Source organism: Platalea leucorodia (assembly GCF_965183815.1).
Source record: "Platalea leucorodia genome assembly, chromosome: 2".
Classification (NCBI taxonomy): Eukaryota; Metazoa; Chordata; class Aves; order Pelecaniformes; family Threskiornithidae; genus Platalea; species Platalea leucorodia.
The window spans coordinates 14,244,388-14,264,811 of record NC_138824.1 but is presented as its reverse complement, the minus strand read 5'-3'; the positions used below and the strand labels follow the sequence as shown (position 1 = coordinate 14,264,811).

Genomic DNA, 20,424 nt, shown 5'->3' with positions numbered 1-20,424 from the left:
AATTATTCCTCTAATGCTCTTACATTTTAATGAGTTGAGTAGAATCTTGTTAAGAAAACAATATACTTTGTATATGAACTATTCCTTGTGATTGTGAAGTGACATTTGAAGCTTTAGCAAACTGATAGCTTTTTCTCTTTTTAACAACCTGCTATGAGCAAACTTCTGAAATGTGACTTTAAACATATGATTTTTGTGATCAAGAATTCTGATTTTCTTGACATTTTGTCAGTGTTATCTTTGAGCTTTTTTTCCCCAATTTTTCTGCATAAAATTCCATTAAAGACAAAATAAATTCCTGGCAAATATTTGCTTGTATTGAAAAATATATTTCTCCTTAGTTTCTGTTACAGCATTGGGTTTTTTTATCTTTTTTTTTTTTTTTTTCCTTCTTAAACTAGCATAAACCAGCATGACCTTGGGCATGAGAGATCATAGGAAATGCAAAGAAAAGAAAAAAAGATAACTTTTTCTGTGTTTAAAACTTCATAAACATTTGCTATGATAGTTTAAAATTTTGAGCAGACCTTTAAGTGCACGTAACTGGTCTTTCCACTTTGCTCCATGAAAATAGCCAGTGATACAGGTGGTTATTTCAAATGTTATATCTGTAAACAGGTATAAAATAGTGTTCATTTTATATCTCTTTCATAGAATCATAGAACCATTAAGGTTGGAAAGGACCTCTGAGATCACTGAGTTCAACCTGTTAACCTAACTGCCTGGTCCACCTCTAAACCATGTCCCTAAGCATCACATCCACACATTTTTTGAATACTTCCAGGGACTGTGATGGCATCACTTCCCTGCGCAGTCTGTTCCAATGCCTCACCACTCTCTCTGTGAAGAAATTTTTCCGAATATCCAATATAAATCTCCCCTGGCACAACCTGGGGCCATTTCCTCTTGTCCTATCACTTGTTACTTGGTAGAAGAGACCGACCCCCACCTCACTACAACCTCCTTTCAGGTAGTTATAGAGAGTGATAAGGTCCAAAGGCATTGTATAAATATTTCAAAGTCCTATTTTAATTATGCACTCATATGCAAATTATATAGTACCTAAACACTTATATTTGTAATGCATCACCAATACTGAACTACATGATAATAACCATAGCAACTGGGCTTTTGGCCATGCAATTGTGAGAAAACTAAGACCAATACAATAAACATGCTCTCCCTTTTCAAGTTTCATGATATTTTGCACAGGTGCATTACAGCACATGGTTTTTTCCTGTAGGACAGTGTCAAAGGCTTTGTTTAATGGTCCCTGTTGTTTCCTTTTGAGCTGCATGCCATTTTTCTCTTTAATTAGAAGAACAGTTCTTCAAGCTGCAAAGACGTAACTATTTTCCACAGCAGTACAAACCATGCATTCAAGCAAGTCCATGAACTTAATTTTTATTTTTTTTTCCTGTGAAAGTGGTAAGTTTCTAAGCTTCTGGAATCCATGGCTTTCAGTGAAAAAAGGGAAACTGAATGCCATTACATGTATCTCTGTATCTCATAGTCAGAAATGCCTTGTTTTATCCTTGGGATTATAAATTACCCTTCAAGCTATTAGAGCCCAGTAAAACTGCAGGGCACCAATTACTTTAATTACTTTAAGGTTAGGACCTTTCCTTACAAAAATCTTTTTCAATGCTTTACTTTCTGTCTTACTGAAAATAACTGGAGACATGCAAGCCTGTTGTTAATGAGCAATACTATAAAATGTCCTACTTCAACTGTACTGAAATTTTATCCTACAGTATTTCATCACAAGCATGACATTTTTAAAATTCTTATATTTATTTCAGGGTAATGTAAGCTAATCTTTATATAGTCCATCTCTACCTGTCCATATAATGCTTTAGAGCTCAATGCTAATTACTGAATAACCAGTCTAACCCAAAGACCATGTAATTGCATACTACCTCACCCAAGGTTGTTTCCAGGTAATTAATGAATTTCAATGCAAGAAAAGAGTTATTAATAAATGAGATGTTATATATTGCTTTGTTAAAATATGTTAACATGGAAAATTTCCTAATTTATTTCAGAAAGATTGTGATTACACTACAGAAGTTTTTCTAGATATGAAGTAAGAGGTCACCAAAATATTATGTTTTAAATCATAAAACCACATTTCATGATGTAAAGATCTTCCCTTTAAGCATCCGAAAAGCACATTTCAGTTTCCTAAAGGAAATAAAGAGTATTAGCACTTTGGGAACCAGTGTAAACTTTATATCACTCAAGGTATCAGGACAAAAGTGTTCCATTCTTTGCTTCAAGAAAATTTATCTGAACTTTCTGGTCAAATTCAAGACAGTGTCTTGGATATTTTAAAGCTGAAATCACAATGAAAACCTTTATTTTGAATTTACTTTGGATCTGACTTACTAAAACATTTCTGTGATATAAGCTTCTGACAGGTTGCTATGAGTTTACAGAATAGTGACACCAATTTATAAAGTGAGCTGCTGCATGATGCAAATATTGTTTCAACAGGAACACATCAGCCATTTAAGATCAGGGATTTGAAGAAGCATTAAATCAAGAGCGGAATAAAGTGTCAGGCTACAAAGAAGTTGAACTACAATACACATTGAACTTCAAATTGCTCTCGTGAAGGGGTTGCTCACGAAATGCTAAAAGAACTCCAACCAGTTATGATTTTCTATCCTTTTTTAAACATTTCTATGTGCTTATAACAGCCTCTCCTCTCTCGCAAGTTCTGCAGCATTGTTTGCTACACCTCAGCTCTTCCAGCTAGCATTCCTCCATTAACCTTGCCTGAGAAACTTTCATTACAATTCCCCAGTAAATACTTTAATGAAGGGAAATCACATTCAAGCCATTGTAGCATAACAACTTTGATACCTGAAAAAGCAGGTGTGAAAGCTAATAATAATTTTAAAAACCAATAAAGACAAACCCCCCAAATCCAATCTCTTCTTTCTTTTTCTTTTTTTTTTACAACCTTATCTAAATTTGTTTTATTGGAGGAGATAATATTGTAACTAGAAGCACATGGGGTCCTGAATGAACTGTAGATGTAGCTACTGAAACTCATAGGCCTTCTCTTGTTTAACCTCCAGCTCGCTCTTTCTCTGTATTTTTTTTCAGCTGGAGGTCAAATGGCCACCTGTTAGGCATGCTCCTGAAATGAGAACAGAAATCTGTGGTTCAGAGCCCTGGAACCATCTATATTTACCAGTTGTCAGGTTCTCTAACCAAGTGATCTGTTTTATGAGAGTTTTCTTGTCTAAAACATAAAATGTAGCAGAATTTTCTCAGAGTTACGTTTAAGACTGAGATCCAATAATACTGTGATAAGACCACTGTTGCAATGTTTAGAGTTTTAAACATACTGCCCTGGGCATGAGGAAACTTTGACAAATGTCAGCATTGCTCCCAGCTCAGAAATAGGTGGATAGTGCCGTGATCTTGCTAACAAATAACTGGACAGGATCTGCAGCAGATAAGACTAAAACTATAGATTTGAGAGGTCTGACTTTAGCAGGGAGGGTTGGAGAATCTCTGCTGAGTTCTCCACACCACCAGATGTGGTATTAGACATGCAGGTAGGCAACTTGTCCTTAACCCCACTGTTTCCTGTTGTGGCTGTATGAAGATCTGCCTCATGTTTCATGGTAATGTCCTATTTTCAGCAGGATCTGAGAAATTAGGATGGAGTTCTTTTTGTATCCCTGCCTCTTAAAAACCCCTCATGGCAGGATTTACCTAAATAAAGCACTAAAATGGTGTTGGTTGCCTTCCTGTAAAGTGCTGAAAGGAAGTCAGGGTTGGAGGTAGAATATTGGAAATTCTGGGCCTGTTTTTCCTGATAGTATGTTTGAAAAAGAGCATGCTATAGATAGACCATAGCATTTACTTGGGATCATGAATTGTTGATAGCTTCTGGAAAGTATATTTTAGTGAAAGATTTCAAAAGCCATGACATTTTCAGTTTCCACTAACAACTACCAAAAAAAATCTCAGTCTCATAATGTATGAATGTATACATGATATGTCTGCATAAATATGAGCATAAAACATGTATATCTATATACCTATATACATACAAAACTATGATCACACACATCTTGTTGTAGATGCAGAGCATCCGACAGATATATAGGCAGTTTATCCTACTCTTCCTAAGTATACAGTTCTTTCTCTCCTCCTCAGATAGTGTGGCAAAATGATACATGTTTCAGGTAACTAGCAATGAGTGAAATATATTGTTGTGGAGTATTCAAGTATGTCATTAAAGGATAGCATTTGGGATCATGTACTAGAGTTATTTTCCCTGATAGTTGGTTCTATTTTAAAAGTAGAAAATCCACAGAAAACCTTTCTTTCCCACTAAGCTTTTTATTTCTAATTTTGAGGTCCTAACCCAACAAAGTTAGTGGACAGCGTAACTTGTGCGATGTATCCAAATTACAATTTAGAGCCTTATCAAGCAATGTAAAGATCTGATTTGTCTATGTTAAAAAAATTGTTACTCACATGCAAACTGAAGAACAGCCTCTCTGCTTAAAATACTGCCAAACGTGTTGGTGGTTAAACACTGATACTGTCCAGAATCCTTCATTTCACTGGGGTTGTTGATGATCAAACTTCCTTCTATTAAACTGAAGCGATAATCATTTTCAATGTCGATTTCAGTTCCATTTCGAAGCCATCTTAGGAAAAAAGAAAGAAACTACTTGAGCATTTTATGGCCAAAGGAAGGCACCAAGCTTGGTATACAGAACCTGACAGCCCAGTTGTTATAAGGATGACAGCTACTCAAAGATACTCTGTGCAGTAACCCAGTACTTTGGCAAAGTTTTAGATAGAGACATTCCACAACACACGCCTGACAAAAGCTAAGTTTTTTTTTAAAAAAATACAAGTAAAAAGAGATCTTCAGCCTCTGAAGAGAAAGCATATTCTTTGTTTTGCTCATGTTGAATCACATTAGTAACCTCTTTTTTTTTCTTTTTTTTTCCCCCCAAAAAGCTATTGTCCACAAAGGCTTCATACTTGAAACCTGTATAGCAGATGCATCCTTTATGTCAAAAATAGGACTTTTACAGTGCTTATGGTAATCAAAGTTTCAATTCATGTTCTATGATTAAAGCCTTAGGCCCAAATGAGCTTAGAGTTAGCAGACCTGAGTCTGCACTGCATGAGAGCAAGGAACATTTCTTTTCCATTCTTTCAGCATTTGCTCTTCAGGGCCCAAGAAATAGAGAAACCTGATTTAAATATAAGAAAGCAGACCTGTGAAGAACAGGGTGGTAGAGTTATGTATGTACACTGTTGTGAAACAAAGGATGTTGGCAATGGACAGAGGCAAAATAACATCAGCTGGATCAGTATACAAAAAATTCAGAGAAAACTGGGACAGGAGAGACTGGAATTAGCTGGCAGCTGATCAAGTGTAATGCCTCGCAGCTACCAGGTAAATGGAAACAAACATCAAATGAGGAGTTGGCAGAGGGAATGCTAAGTTTAGAGGTGTTTGGGAGTGAAATGAGAAGCCTGAACAGTAAAGACAGGGATGGGAGTCAAGATATGGTGGAAAAAGTCAGGCTGTAGGAAACATATTAGAAAGTATCACACCTGAGCCAAAGCATTGAATAATTCCCAAATGAAAACTTCTTTTTCTGAGGTTTCAGAAGTAACCTAAGAGTCTCATAATTTTTCTGCTGTGTGAGTGGGTTTTGGGTTTCGGTGTTTTTCCCCCCTCGATAGTCTCTGCCAAAAATCCTCACCCCTCTCATTCTTCTCCAAAGACTAAACCAACAAACTCTGCCATAGTCCACTGGCTGCAAGAGAAAAGATTTTGTGTGGTAGATTAATAAACTCCAGCACTCTGAAATAACCTCTGGGGGTGTGTGCAATATCTCAATTAAAGAATAATAATCCACTTAAGAAGACTTTTTATATTTGCTTTTGGGTCAAACTGTATAGAACATGAAATTGTTAAAAGAATGCAAAGAAGAGATAAGCAGCGTAAACAGGTATGACACAGCTATTATGATGCACAGATATTTCCTTCATCGCTAGTTCACAGTCATTCTGCAATTTCAAAGCTGCCTCAGGAAATTGCTAGGCACTTCCAAGCTGTGCCAGAGTGCAGCAAAGACTGGAAGAACTTGACAACATCTAGACTCCAGAGGCAACTTTAATGAAGTAAAATGATTATCAGTTCACCCTATCTTGTTAACATTCATGGTGAAAGAGGTACGGACAGCAGAATTCAGCTGAAGTAGCTCTGAATTTTTCTTAATGCAAAGGTCAGAATAGCCAGAATTAGGATGAACTGTGAAACTATTATTTGCTTCTTTCTTTCATGATTGGTCTTTTTATCGCAGAGCATACTTGCTTCATTTAACGTAAGAAATGAAACACTGTTGACAATATCTTTATGTTGCAATGGATATTAGGGAAATGTCTGTAGGATTCACTACATTTTTAAAGAGATTCATACATAGCAGAGCTAAAAAGAAGACGAAATTTTCATCTTGAACAATTTATTAATGATGTAAGACAGAGGTGATAGTGCCCCTGTACTCAGCACCAGTGAGGCCACACCTTGAGTACTGTGTTCAGTTTTGGGCCCCTCACTACGAGAAGGACATCGAGGTGCTGGAGCATGTCCAGAGAAGGGCAACAAAGCTGGTGAAGGGTCTAGAGCACAAGTCTTATGAAGAGCGGCTGAGGGAGCTGGGGTTGTTTAGCCTGGAGAAGAGGAGGCTGAGGGGAGACCTTATTGCTCTCTACAACTACCTGAAAGGAGGTTGTAGCGAGGTGGGGGTCGGTCTCTTCTCCCAAGTAACAAGCGATAGGACAAGAGGAAACGGCCTCAAGCTGCGCCAGGGGAAGTTTAGGTTGGATATTAGGAAAAACTTGTTCACTGCAAGGGTAGTCAGGCATTGGAACAGGCTGCCCAGGGAAGTGGTTGAGTCCCCATCCCTGGAGGTATGTAAAAGCTGTGTAGATGTGGTGCTTGAGGACATGGTTTAGTGGTGGACTTGGCAGTGCTAGGTTAACAGTTGGACTTGATGATCTTAAGGGTCTTTTCCAACCTTACCGATTCTATGATTCTATGAAGATTTTGAATGAAATCATAATGAATGTTAAATTTTACATATATATTCATATATATATATATGAAATGAAAAAGCAAAATTAATCGATCCAGAGATGATGGGAGATTTAGATAAGGCAAAAGTCAAAATTACATGTTTTGGCATTTCCAAATGGGAACTGACACAAAATTCAGTTTGATTTAATTAGCTTTCTTCACTTAGTTTCATTTTCAGTTAAATTAAATGCAAAAAAAAAAATGTTTTCGTAATGCTACCCCAAACTTTGGATCTTGATGGTTGCCTGCCTGTACACCTTGGGGTCCATTCTGAATGGAGGACCATCCTGAATGGATCCCAGGGAAGTGGTTGAGTCTCCATCCCTGGAAGTATTTAAAGGACGGATAGACCTGGTGCTCGAGGACATGGTATAGTGATGGACTTGGCAGTGCTAGGTTAACGGTTGGACTCGATGATCTTAAGGGTCTTTTCCAACCTTAACGATTCTATGATTCTATGATTCTATGAATGATTGTATTCTCTCATAGAATCCAAGCACATTAGAGGAAAAGCAACACTGAACTGCGTGATATGTTTTCTTCTAGGTACTCTACCTCATCTGGGAGGACAGAAACCCAAATACGATACTTAAAAGGTAACGAGCTGATAGAGAAAATCATCTACATTTTTTCTTGAAGATAAGTGACAAAAGACATTTTAAAATATTCTAATTTGGCTTAAGCAGACAGAAAGTAATTTTTAAAATTTTTTTTTGAACTGCCTTTTATATCAGGAAATGATACTGACAAAAAATTTCTGACCAGCTTGTATGTGTCCTAAGTAAAACAGGAAACACAGTGTTTCACAAGTGGTGAAAGCAGTGTAGTGAAGCAGCATGTCAGGGAATTCTGCACCTGCCTTTAGCTCAGTAACGCGGGTGACCTGTGAGATCCCACAGGAAGCTTGTGAATGTCTGTATTCCTCATCGAAGGTATCTCAGTTATGTTCTTCATTGTACAGGTCCTGAGTTGTGATTCTAAAGTATGATTTGCAGAAATGCTGAGCAAATGGAATCAGTTTATTTCAGGGACTTATTCCCTAAATCAATGCATCTAGATACCTTAATGACTGGAACTAAAGAAATTAAAAATTGCTATTTCAGGTAGAGCTTGAACAAGGGGAAAAAAGCTCTTTGCAAAGAAGAAGAAAATCTGAAATGATGTGAGCATTGTCTATTCTGTTAAAATGAAGTAATGTCTGAGTAAAAAAAAGAATTTGTAAACAGGTTATGAACACTGTCATAAGTTATACAGAGTCAGGAAATGAATTAAAATCACAGAGACAACTTAATTTTGGAATTTTTGAGTGCTTTAAATGTTCTTTTAATGTAGCTTTAAAAAAAAATAAAAGTTGTACTGCTCTTTAGTTTTGGCTGAAAATAATTCATAGAATCATAGAATATTCTACGTTGGAAAAGACCTTTAAGAACATCAAGTCCAACTGTTAACCTAGCACTGCCAAGTCCACCACTAAACCATGTCCTCAAGCACCACAACTACCTGTCTTTTAAATACCTCCAGGGATGGAGACTCAGCCACCTCCCTGGGCAGCCTGTTCCAGTGCCTGACTACCCTTGCGGTGAAAAAGTTTTCCTAATATCCAACCTAAATCTGCCCTGGCACAATGTGAGCCCATTTCCTCTCATCCTGTTGCTTGTTACTTGGGAGAAGAGACCGACCCCCACCTCGCTACAACCTCCTTTCAGGTAGTTGTAGAGAGCAAGAAGGTCTCCCCTCAGCCTCCTCTTCTCCAGACTAAACAACCCCAGCTCCCTCAGACGCTTTTCATGAGACTTGTGCTCTAGAACCTTCACCAGCCTCATTGCCCTTCTCTGGACATGCTCCAGCACCTCGATGTCCTTCTCGTAGTGAGGGGCCCAAAACTGAACACAGTACTCGAGGGGCGGCCTCACCAGTGCTGAGTACTGGGGGACAATCACTTCTTTAGTCCTGCTGGCCACATTATTTCTGATCCAAGCCAGGATGCTGTTGGCCTTTTGGCCACCTGGGCACACTGCTGGCTCATGTTCAGCTGGCTGTCAACCAGCACCCCCAGGTCCTTTTCTGCCAAGCTGCTCTCCAGCCACTCTTCCCCAAGCCTGTAGCATTGCATGGGGTTGTTGTGACCCAAGTGCAGGATCCGGTACCGAGCCTTGTTGAACCTCATACCACTGGCCTTGGCCCATCCAGCCAGCCTGTCCACGTCCCTCTGTAGGGCATTCCTACCCTCTAGCATATCGACACTTCCACCCAACTTGGTGTCATCTGCAAACTGACTGAAGGTGCACGCAATCCCCTCATCCAGATCATTGATAAAGATATTAAACAGAACTGGCCCCAATACTGAGCCCTGGGGAACACCACTTGTGAGCGGCCGCCAACTGGATTTAACTCCATTCACCACCACTCTTTGGGCCCAGCCATCCAGCCAGTTTTGTACCCAGTGAAGTGTCCAAGCCATGAGCAGCCAGTTTCTCCAGGAGAATGCTGTAGGAAATGGTGTCAAAGGCTTTACTAAAGTCCAGGTAGACGACATCCATAGCCTTTCCCTCACCCACTAAGCGGATCACCTTGTCATAGAAGGAGATCAGGTTAATTAAGCAGGACCTGCCTTTCATAAACCCATGCCAACTGGGCCTTATCTCCTGGTTGTCCTGTTCATGCCGCGTGATGGCACTCAGGATGCAGCATGGGCCTTGCAGACCATGTAAATAAAGATCTCTATTGTCCAGTGCTTTTAGATAATAGGACAGGGTCTTTGGTAATATGGAAATATCCTTTCTTCTCACTATTTCACATGCCAAAGGTTAGGCAGTGACATACAACAAACTTTTGCCTATCATCTATAGCCTTTTTGAGGCTAAATTCCCTCTGCACCTGCCCTGGAGAGCAGTATATTCATGACAAAGTAATTTATATCTCTTTTCCCTTCTCCCGAATGGTAGTGTGTATTGCATATGCTGTACAGACAAGTGACAGCAACAGAAAGAGGAGAAGTTAAACTGTTCTGTTACAATTAGGCCTTTCAGGTCAAAGCTTTCCTTGCATGAACAACATTCAGGAAAGTTTGTTCATGAGGCTGCTGACACTAATTAATCTCTGGAGAACTGAAGGAATGGATATCACAAAATCATAAAACAGCCCAGGTTGGAAGGGATCTCGAAAGATCATTTGGTCCAATCTTGCACGGGAAAGGGAGCCTACATGAGATTATCTAGCATCTTGTTCAATTGCATCTTGAAAACCTCCAGTGATGAGGACTCTGCCACGTCCCTGAGGAGGTAGTTCCAGTGAATGATTGTTCTCACAGCAAAAAATTTCTTTCTTATATTGAGACGAAACCTCTCTTGTATGAAACTTCTCTTGTGTCTGTTGCCCCTTGCCTTCTCCATGTGGCTCCTTGTGAAGAGAGAGCCCCGATCCTCTTTGTAGCTGCCCTTTAAGATACGCTGAAACTCTTATTTGTTGATTGCATTCCACTGGGAAAATGCAAAAACTGGTTGGACCAAGAAAGAAAGGAGATGACATAGGTTCTCCAAAGAGAAAATCTCCACAAGAATAATGAGGTTATCTGGGAGGGCTGAACATAGGGCTCCCTTCTTTCAGTGGGAATTTGTGCCTTTGCCCCATGGTCACATGCTATGTTTAGTGGACTGATAGCACTTGAACAGTGTGTGGAACTAATATATACATTTTTTTATCAACAAAGCAACAAATATGTAATAGAAATTGCACAAGGAATATCAATAAGGAAGAACGAAACATAGCTTTCATCCCACATGGTGAGGAGTTCATGCAATTCCAGTTTGAAGAATTTCTGGCCACTCATTCCTAATCCCATGTTACATGTTTTAGTTATGCCTGTGCTGTTTGGGGAGGTTGTGATATGCATCAGATCCATTTAATGACTCACATCTGTTGCAAAGAAGCAGATTCAGTGCTGTTGTGATGCGGGTATCTAAAGATGGTACTGCCTCTGAATTTCTTGCAGCCATAGAAATGTAAGTTTTGTGATTCAAATAAATCTAAGGAGAATTCATCCAGAATGCTAAAGAATCCACAAGTGAAGTAAGTGTAATAGGTAAAAAATAAAATGCAGAATTGGTGATTGTCACCTATGACAAAACACAATGATGAGTCTTTATGTTCTCTTTGTAAGTGAAGAATGACTATGAGAAAAGATAAAGGGTGTATGGAAAAAATAATCAACCATATGTTCCCCCAGCCCTCCTACATCACCCGTAATTTGTATAAAATATGAGCAGAGTCAGATACAGCAAATGGATAATGTGACTGCAACATACTGTTCCCACCTGTAAATGGGCACCATTAATAAACTGAACTCTCAGACTCACAGGTGTGTCATAACAGATCTGTATAGTAGATATCTGTGGCATAGTAACCTGTATGGGAAAACAGGCAACAGACAATGGTTGCAAAGGAATAAAATGGTAGACTTGTGAGTGAAAAGACACCAGATTTGGCTCAGCCATGGTATCCTGTATTGCATAGTCATGTCATTTAATGTACCTGTTCTTCACTGCTTTCCCTATAAAATAGGACAGAATTTCCTAACTTTATAGATGTTTAGAAAAAAATCAATGAAAGATTTTGACCTTGTCAGCTGTTACAGACACAAGTCAGAAAAACTGGACAAAAGGAGTCCCTCCACATGGATAGATACGATGTGCAGAGGACATAATTTGAAACTTCACATATTGTTTTGCATTTATTCACTACCACTTATGCTTCTCGCTTATTCAGAATCAGAAAAAGCATTCAATCAGGAATGCCATTTGTGTCACAAAGCTGTTTCTGTTATGTTGTTCTCCAATGCACACTGACTCTCAGAGTGGGATTGCAGTGGCTAATATTCTGAAAACTAAAAAAAGTTTCTAAAACAGGTACCTGTATGTGGGAGTCGGATTTCCACGAGCTTGACAATTCAGAGATACTTTCTTCTCCTCAGAATCAGTTGGAAAAATCACATCATCTGGCTCTTGTACAAACACCGGCCCATAATCAACACTTTCTGTGGAAACAGAACTGCTATAGTTTAGAAAGTCCCAAATAAATGTGAGTGTATTACAGCTTTTAGAAAGTGAGATTAAAATATGTAAAATTATGTTTGTTTCCCAGAGGTTCATATCACATTGCTTCAGATGCTATATTAAAAAGAAATAGTTAAAAAAAAAAATAAGGAAGAAATATTACTAAGTTAACAATAAAATATATAGGATGATTTAAGTGTTCATCATGCCTTAAAATGGCTTTCTCATTAGATGTACTTTGGCCTGTGGTCTAACGAGCAGCTCGATAGAATTAAGCCAGCAAAAAGAGTTAAGTCTGCTTACAGAGCGCAAGGTAAACAAAAATTTTCCTGCTGCTTGCAGTAGCTTATCTCTCAAAGAACTAAGACACAGTTTTCCCCTTTATGTCAAGGCGTTGCTATGAAAAATCACTTGCAAAATTAATGGCAGCAACTGGTGGCTACTATTAAATAATATATAGCAAAATCTGACATTTAATTTTACTCCACTGTCTTCTCTAATTTTGGCATGTGTCTAGATCTTCATATGAATTTACATTTCTGAACAAGAAAAGCTGGATAGACCCACAGAATACATCTATGACTCCAATTCATTCATATTGTGAAGAGGGAAGTGTAACCTTCAGAAAAGAAAAAGATTCCAGACCATGCAGGTCTGAATAACTAAAATGTTCACTGTGCACTAGAAGAGCATGGAATTTTAATCAACTTAGACTTGCTCCAAGTTCTTGAATGATTTAGTCCCATAATGCTCTTTGAATTTAGAACACTAGCCTAATGATTTGGCTGAGGGGAGATAGCTACATTGTCCTACTACTTGCAATGAAACATATGGGAGCAGGGTTTCCTTTGTCAGTTTTATGGTTTTATATGTTCACATCATAAAAGTCCTCCAGCTGGTACTGAGGACAGCATGACATATTAAGCAGTTTATAACCTCCTGATATATTTGTCCTATCAATACCAGCTTGAAGTAAGAAAGGTGCACCTGAAGACTTTGGGTTTTGGTCATTGACTTATAAAAATTGTTTACTGCATTGTTCTACCCAGTCCATACAACTTCAGTCACATGTTATGGGTTCACAGTTTTGGGAACTGTGACCTTTTTCATACTGCTAATAGTTTCAGAAAGTTTGAGTAGACAGGAAAAGTTGCATGGGACTATGAGTCTTGGTACAGAGAATAAAGTCCTGGAGTCTGAAAAAGGATGAGAAACATGGGAGACATAGGTCATAGTATGCTAGTTCTAAGACACAAATTTCCATGTCCTTAAATTCTGTGACATTTTGTGTTTCTCAATTCTATTATTATCATATGGTGAAAAGACTACATGAAAACCCATTATGCTATTCAACCTTCCTTTTTAGTGGCTATACACTTATTACACACTTAGTTTTTTGTCTTTTTACACTGCTACTCAAATGCAGATTTTGAAAACATGTTTATTTTCAGGTATGTATGCTTCTACTGAAATAGATTCAAATAATTAGCCTGTCAGTTTGTAAAGACAACAAATAAGAGCAGCAGCAATTAATAGTTTTTGTTTTGCATCATTTTCAAGTTTATTAGCCCTTTTTGTAGGACTGTGTAAAGCAGTGTGGATTGCTGTTGTGCATATTTACATTACTTCCATGTTTAGGTACATTACGTCAGTTGGGTGTATTGGCAGAAATATATTTTCTGGGACAGATGTCTGCATTATTTAAAAAAAACCCAACCAACCACAATAAGTGATTTCTGGTAGGTGCTTATATTGTTGAAGTTAAAATAACTCCAGTACTAAGTTTTGAGCACTACAGCTGAGACTGCTGCAGGGGCAATGGAATCAGCTGGCAAAATTTATTTTAAGAAAGGAAAATGTGGGTACAAAAACATTGTATGAATCGTTTCTTATATAATTTGGTTACCTGCTTCTCACATTGCACAAGAGAAAATACTAATGAATGTAGGCATAAATAATCAGAGCTCTCATCAAACTAGAGTCTAGCAAAACCAAGAATTAATTAATGAATGCAAAACTAAATCATGGCTTTAGATTTAGGTGTTATTCCATGAAGATTAGTAGGTGTATGGATAGGGAGTATATTAATGAAGATTAATGATTTTATGTTCTCCCCATGAGTGACTCTGTAGATAAAATATATTGTCACAGTCTAGGATTGCTGGAACGAAAAGAGAAAGATGCAATGCTAGGTAGGTGCTGGTGTCACTAACAGTACAGGTATTCTTTCTACCTGTACTATTTGCAACAGTAATACTGAAATACCTTGTTGCACTTTCCTTTCAGAAAAATAACCTGAACTCTTTAGGTGGAGGCTGGCATTCTTAATGGTAGTGGCCAAATGGATACTTTTGCTCTGTGGAATGAGAAGGACAGGTTTTACTTCTGCCTGCAGTGAAGACAAAAGTAACAGAGAAAGTTCAGTGCATGCAAGTCGTGTTCCTAAAAGATTAAAAGATGTAGTGAGCTGCTCATCTGCATTTCAGATGGAGTGTGGAGTACCGGCAGAGATTATGTGGAGACTCAGAAACGACATAATAATAAATGAGAATGTTCATCAGTTTGTAGCTAAATTGACTAAATGAATTCTTAGTTAGATCATCTGGACTGCAACAGAATAATTGAAGAGACTTCTCTTCTGAAGAGACCAAAGCACTTACTGAAAAGACAAGACTATATGTTTATAAACTATTAGTCTAATAAAGGGGCGATTAAATAAAATGCAATGGAGTATGATATGTGATGTGCAAGAAATCATAACAGATCACCTAATGATACTATCTTCATTTAAACTCCAGTGACAGACTTGTAACCGAAAATGTTAAGTGTTCTATGCCTCCTCTATTTCAAAAGCAATGAAGGAAACACACTGCAGATGCAAATATTTCATTTAAATATTTTAAAAAATATTTTAAAACTATTTTTCTCAAATTAAAACATGGGTTGGCTTATTACTAAAGACAAAACTTTTAATTTTCTTATACATAATGCTAATAAAACCTCAGATAAAATAAAACCTTGTGAAGGCTTCGGTAGTGGTATCAATGATGGGCACATAGTTTAGCTAGCACTTAACCTCCCATTAAAGGTAATGGAAAGTCCTGGACTCTTTCAAAATTGACCTGGAACACCACTGGAGGCTTACTGTATTGTCTTTTCTATGTAGGGAGTTTAAAGCTACATTGAAACTATGGGACTTGAGAACATTTCCCAGAAGCCAGCGCACACTCTGCTATTGTTGCTGTTTCATGGTGGGATGAGACTCAGGGATGCAAACCTCGTTCCCCTTCCCCTAATACAGATAATGTAGGTAAAGCCAGGTTGCGAGGCATGCAGACAGTCATAGTGTGAGGCTGCAGATCTGCAAGACTAGTCGGTCATGGAGCCAGGCCTGAGGAGTGAATTGGACTGAATAGTGACCCCACAGGCTGAAATCTCTGAAACTGAATAGTGTGAATAGTCACCCTAAATTTAAGTAATTAATCCATTTTCCTAGAATAAATTAAAAACCCAAATGTGTATGTGCATGGCACCACTCATCATACAGAGATTTCTACCATTGCAGGACAAAAGTCTGAACTTTCAGGAAAAAGTTTGATAGAATTTTGGCTGTCTTTTGCCATCTTACCAACGTATCAGCTGTTACTATAAGTAACAATTACTTATTAGCAGTTTTAAACATTTTCATATCAAAGAAGACACTTAAGGAACCATAACCTTAATTTAGAATTTAAAACATTCAGTTCAGTGGTAAATGAATTGAGTTGATATTCAGCATTCAGATAAATGGCTTCAAATTTCTCCTGGAAATTCTGTAATCACCATACTGCTTCACAATTTTCAATTTGTCAATACTATTTAATTTTTATTCTTGAATAACAACATGTATTCGTCACGCTTTATACTCCCTGTATTGTTTCTGAGGCAGAAATGCCCCCTGAGAGAATAACATGCAAACTAAAACCTGAAGTGCTTAGAGAAAACATCTCTCTAATGATCAGTATGGGATTTAATCGGCCTTCTGAGGAACAGGTGATTCTCTTCTATCACTGCTTTTAGGGACTGGAGATTTTAAGTAGGTGGCAATGAAGTTCAACAGTTAAAAAGTAGACATGAGTCAAAAGTTAACTTTTCAATAACTTTGGTGTCATTGCCAATCTTGGTGCATTACTTGACTCAGGAATTCCAAGCTGTATCTACATTAATAACAGCAGCAAATGTTTAGGAGAGCTTGACGTCATTCTGCTTGAGGATTCCCAGTCCGAAGCAGGTGACCACGTGAATCTCACCTGATTACAACTGAGAATTTCTTAATTTCTCTTTTAAGAGTATTGCATCACTTACTAAATACATATTTAGTCACCACCAAAACCTAGATACAATTTCTCCAGCAGACAGCATAACTGCACATCAATTAATATTTACAGACATTGTTCATGTGTCCTTTTATAAACTAGACTGGAGGACTGCTCAGTTATGCTCAAGAAAGCCAACACCAAGATTAATAATCTCTGGTTATTAGTCCCACATCTAATCAACAGCAGCAGTCTGCTCTTTCTTATGAGAGTCTTCCTTGAAAAATTAATCTCTGAGTCTTACCACAGTTTGATCATGAACAGTTATAGCAGTATGTTCATTGAGACCTTACACTAGCCTTACAGGTAACCAAGATGAGGGTTAGATTTTTAGATGACAGTAGACATGGATGATTGCCGAGGAAAAAGAGAAAAAAAATGCCTGATTATAAAATGCACTTGAGCAGCTTTATACACATGAACTATCCTACAGAAGCAAACAGGCTTATATATGTGTTCAAGTTTTTACAGGATTAGAAACACTAACCATTTGAGAACCATATAGCAGAAGAGTTCATAAGCTAAAATGATCGCCACTCACCCCCTATATCTACAGTACATACACTCCAAACAGCATTACTGCAGTACATTACCTACTGGGACAGGTTAACCTTGGCCACCTGCCAGCTGCTCACTCACTGCCCAGGGGAGAAAATAGGACGAAAAAGCTCCTGGGTCGAGAGAAAGACCGGGAGATCCCTTACAAGTTACTGTCATGGGCAAAACACGCTCAACTTGGGAAAACTTACTTCCAGTTAAAATAGACTTGGGCAGTAAGAAACAAAGACAAAAATTAAAGCGATGCCTTCACTGCCTTTTTGCAGGCTCAGCTTCACTCCTCTGCCCCCAACTCCTCCCAGCCACAGAGCTGTTGTGTATGACACCAGATCTACAGGTCTCTGAAGTGGCCTCTTGGGATCAGGCCAGACACCCCAGAGTGTCTGAAGTGCCCTGGAGACCCAGCTTCCAGCATGTAAATTAATCTGTACAGGGTGTCTGTTCCTAACCGATAAATACCCACTGCCATTTGGGAGGTCTCCAAGTGCCTGAGACCCCCAGGCAGAGCAGACCAGCGCGGTGCCGCGTTCACACCAGCCCTGCCCTGTCCTGGTGTAGCGGCTACAGGCCGGGTGAGGCTCCTCGCAGCGCCTGAAGTGACACTGCGGAGCCTGTTTCCAGACACCCGAACCCTGCTCTCTGCAGCCAGGTGTGAGCTCACTGTCCATGCATGGAGCCAGCGGACTGCTAGGCATTACAACCGGGATTAAAATAAGCATTTAGTGCATTTTGCCCAGGTCCTGTGTCCTATCTGCCCGTTTCATGTATATCCATAGGACACGAGGCTGTAAGACAGCCCAAGTGGCACTAGGTCAGTGTGTTAAACACCTGAATTGCTCCCCAGTGTTTAGACATCACATTTATTTGCTGCACCCTCACGCTGAGCTCCACCTGGCTCTGCCCCGGCCCTGGCAGCAAGGAGGAGGCCCAGGGGAGGTGGGTGGGACAGGACGGCGAGGGGCCGTGAGGTGAGCGCAGCCCCAGGCGAGAGGCTGTCCCCACAGACAGGAGTGACAGCGGGCTCTCCGTGTCGGCCCTTTCCCCCATGGGCCTGAGTTACGGGGTTTGTCCATCCCACTGCGTTTAACAAGGCTGAAGAGCGATGGCCCTTTTCCCCTGGGCAGCCGAGGGCTGGGTCTTCCCTCAGCCCTGGCTCCTCCCAGTGATGTGGTGGCCGTGTCACAGCGGGCAGAACGTTGGTGGTGGCCGCGTCACAGGGGGTTGCTGACACGGCCGCCCAGGACGGCTATAAAAAGGGCTGGGCGCTGAGCCGGCCCAGACTGGAGGCGAGCAGGCGGGTGAGCGAGGGCTGAGGCGAGCGGGCAGGGAGGAGGGCAGGGAGCGGAGGGCAGGGCTGCTGGGCCCGGGCAGGGAGGCAGGGGCTGCCCCTGCCGCGACAGATGGCGGCTGCTCCTCCTTTGTCTTCCAGAGCCGGAGGCTCGCACAAGGACAGGACCAGACCGTGGCGCACTCCTGTCCTCGGCCACACAGCCAGAGAGATTTGCCACCTTCTACAAGGACGCGGACACAAAGTTAAGGAATCAAGACCCTGGCAGGGACCTGGGCAGGGCTTGCCCATGGGGAGCCAGGCTGGCTGCTCCTTTGCTTGTTATCCTGCCTTTTGCAGCCGCAGGCCCAGGCAGGGACAGGACCAGACCATGGCGCACTCCTGTCCTCGGCCACAATCACAGAGATTTGCCACCTTCTACAAGGACACCGACACAAAGTTAAGGAATCAAGACCCTGGCAGGGACCTGGGCAGGGCTTGCCCATGGGGAGCCAGGCCGGCTGCTCCCTTTCTTTCCTGATACTATCCTGCCTTTTGCAGCCGCAGGCCCAGGCAGGGACAGGACCAGACCATGGCGCGCTCCCATCCCCTCCCTCCGCAGCCACTCAGCCAGAGCTTTCTCCAGCGTTTGACACGGCCATCGACCGCAGGGCAAGGAAGCACACACAGCCCCAGGCTGCACCGCGCCATGGTCCCACAGGCAGCTGGAGGCTCCCCACAGCTGTGGACAAGGGCAGCTCCGCGCCACCCGCCCTCTCGGGCTGAGACTGACCCCGAAATAAAATCTGCCGATTCCTGAGCCATTGGCTGGTTCTTCTGCTTTGTGTGCTCTCTTGGGGGAAACCTCCTGGGCCTTTTCTTTATTGTCCTTATTTCCTTATTATATTTAATTTATATATCTTTTGTACATGTGCACATGTATGCTATATATATAGATAGATACACACACATTTTTATACACATGTATGTTTTCTGATCCCTTCAGGAGATCAATTTATGTCCAAAAGCATCACGTTTGTTTGCACCCATGTTTTAACTAACAGTGACCCATGCTTATAAACAGGACAGTAATGTGTGATTTTTTTCTAACTTAAACAAGAGCATAAAAAGAGATTAATATTTAACATACATATTAAGCATATGCATATTTCAAGTTACTGTTTTAATTTCTCAAGGGAAATATTTCTGTTCCTCACACAGGCTTTTATTAAAACAACCAGTTTTCTGTATGTAAATGCTATGAGACCAGTGATTTGTTATAGAGAGGCACATATGTCTTGGGATTACAGGTATGCATGGCAACCAAGCAAAGTAACAGCTAGTTTGTGGTCCCTTTACAAATTTTAAGTTGCCATTTTCAATCTAGGCAATTAAAAGCCCTAAGCACTCTCAATAGGATTTACTGTTTAAACTGGTATTGCCCAGAAAGGCAAGGGTATGGAAAACATTCCAAATATTAATTTTTAAATTCTTGAGTATTCTTGAGAGCAGTACTCAAATATTCTTTGAATTCCAAGGCTCTCCTTGCAGCACATTTACACTTACAAAATACCAGAGTGTATGACTTCTTAGTAAAAAGTATTTAGATCCTCATGGAAATGGCAACGGGAATCTGTGTATCCTGCACCTCAGACAGCAGCCAAAATGTGGTTTCTCTCTCTTGCCTACAGAGACATTTTCAACAGAATGCTCATCAGAGACATTTTCATCAAAATGAAAAATCAGATGTTCTTTAGTTCTCTTGCTGAGCAATGCAAATACCATGAGAACAAACTGCACATGAGAAGAAAGTTTCCTGTGCTTTCAATTCTGTAGTAACTGAAATAGTGTCATTCCTCAAGACTCATCTTTCTTGTCACCATCCTTGATATCATTCCAGGTCAATAAATACAGCATGAAAAAGAATGAATTCCTGGAACCCCGGGAACTCAGAGGTGGGCAGGAGGGAAATATGACTGTGTTCAAAGACCTGCATTGAAGCTGCATTGGCAGTATTATTTTTAGTGTCTGATAATTCTGTGTGCTGTACTTTTAAAAGAA

General features: G+C 40.1%; 1 protein-coding gene across 2 annotated transcripts in view; it reads right to left on the bottom strand.

The window, feature by feature from the left end:
- CNTN5 (contactin 5) overlaps nucleotides 1-20,424 on the bottom strand; it is a gene marked incomplete at both ends in the record, with an annotated part of 363,298 nt that overhangs the window by 233,348 nt on the left and 109,526 nt on the right. For both annotated transcript variants that reach the window (XM_082305015.1, XM_082305016.1), the window contains 2 exons: nucleotides 4,504-4,679; nucleotides 12,041-12,164. In XM_082305015.1, coding sequence (XP_082161141.1) covers nucleotides 4,504-4,679; nucleotides 12,041-12,164 — 300 coding nt within the window. The remainder of the gene's footprint in view (nucleotides 1-4,503; nucleotides 4,680-12,040; nucleotides 12,165-20,424) is intronic.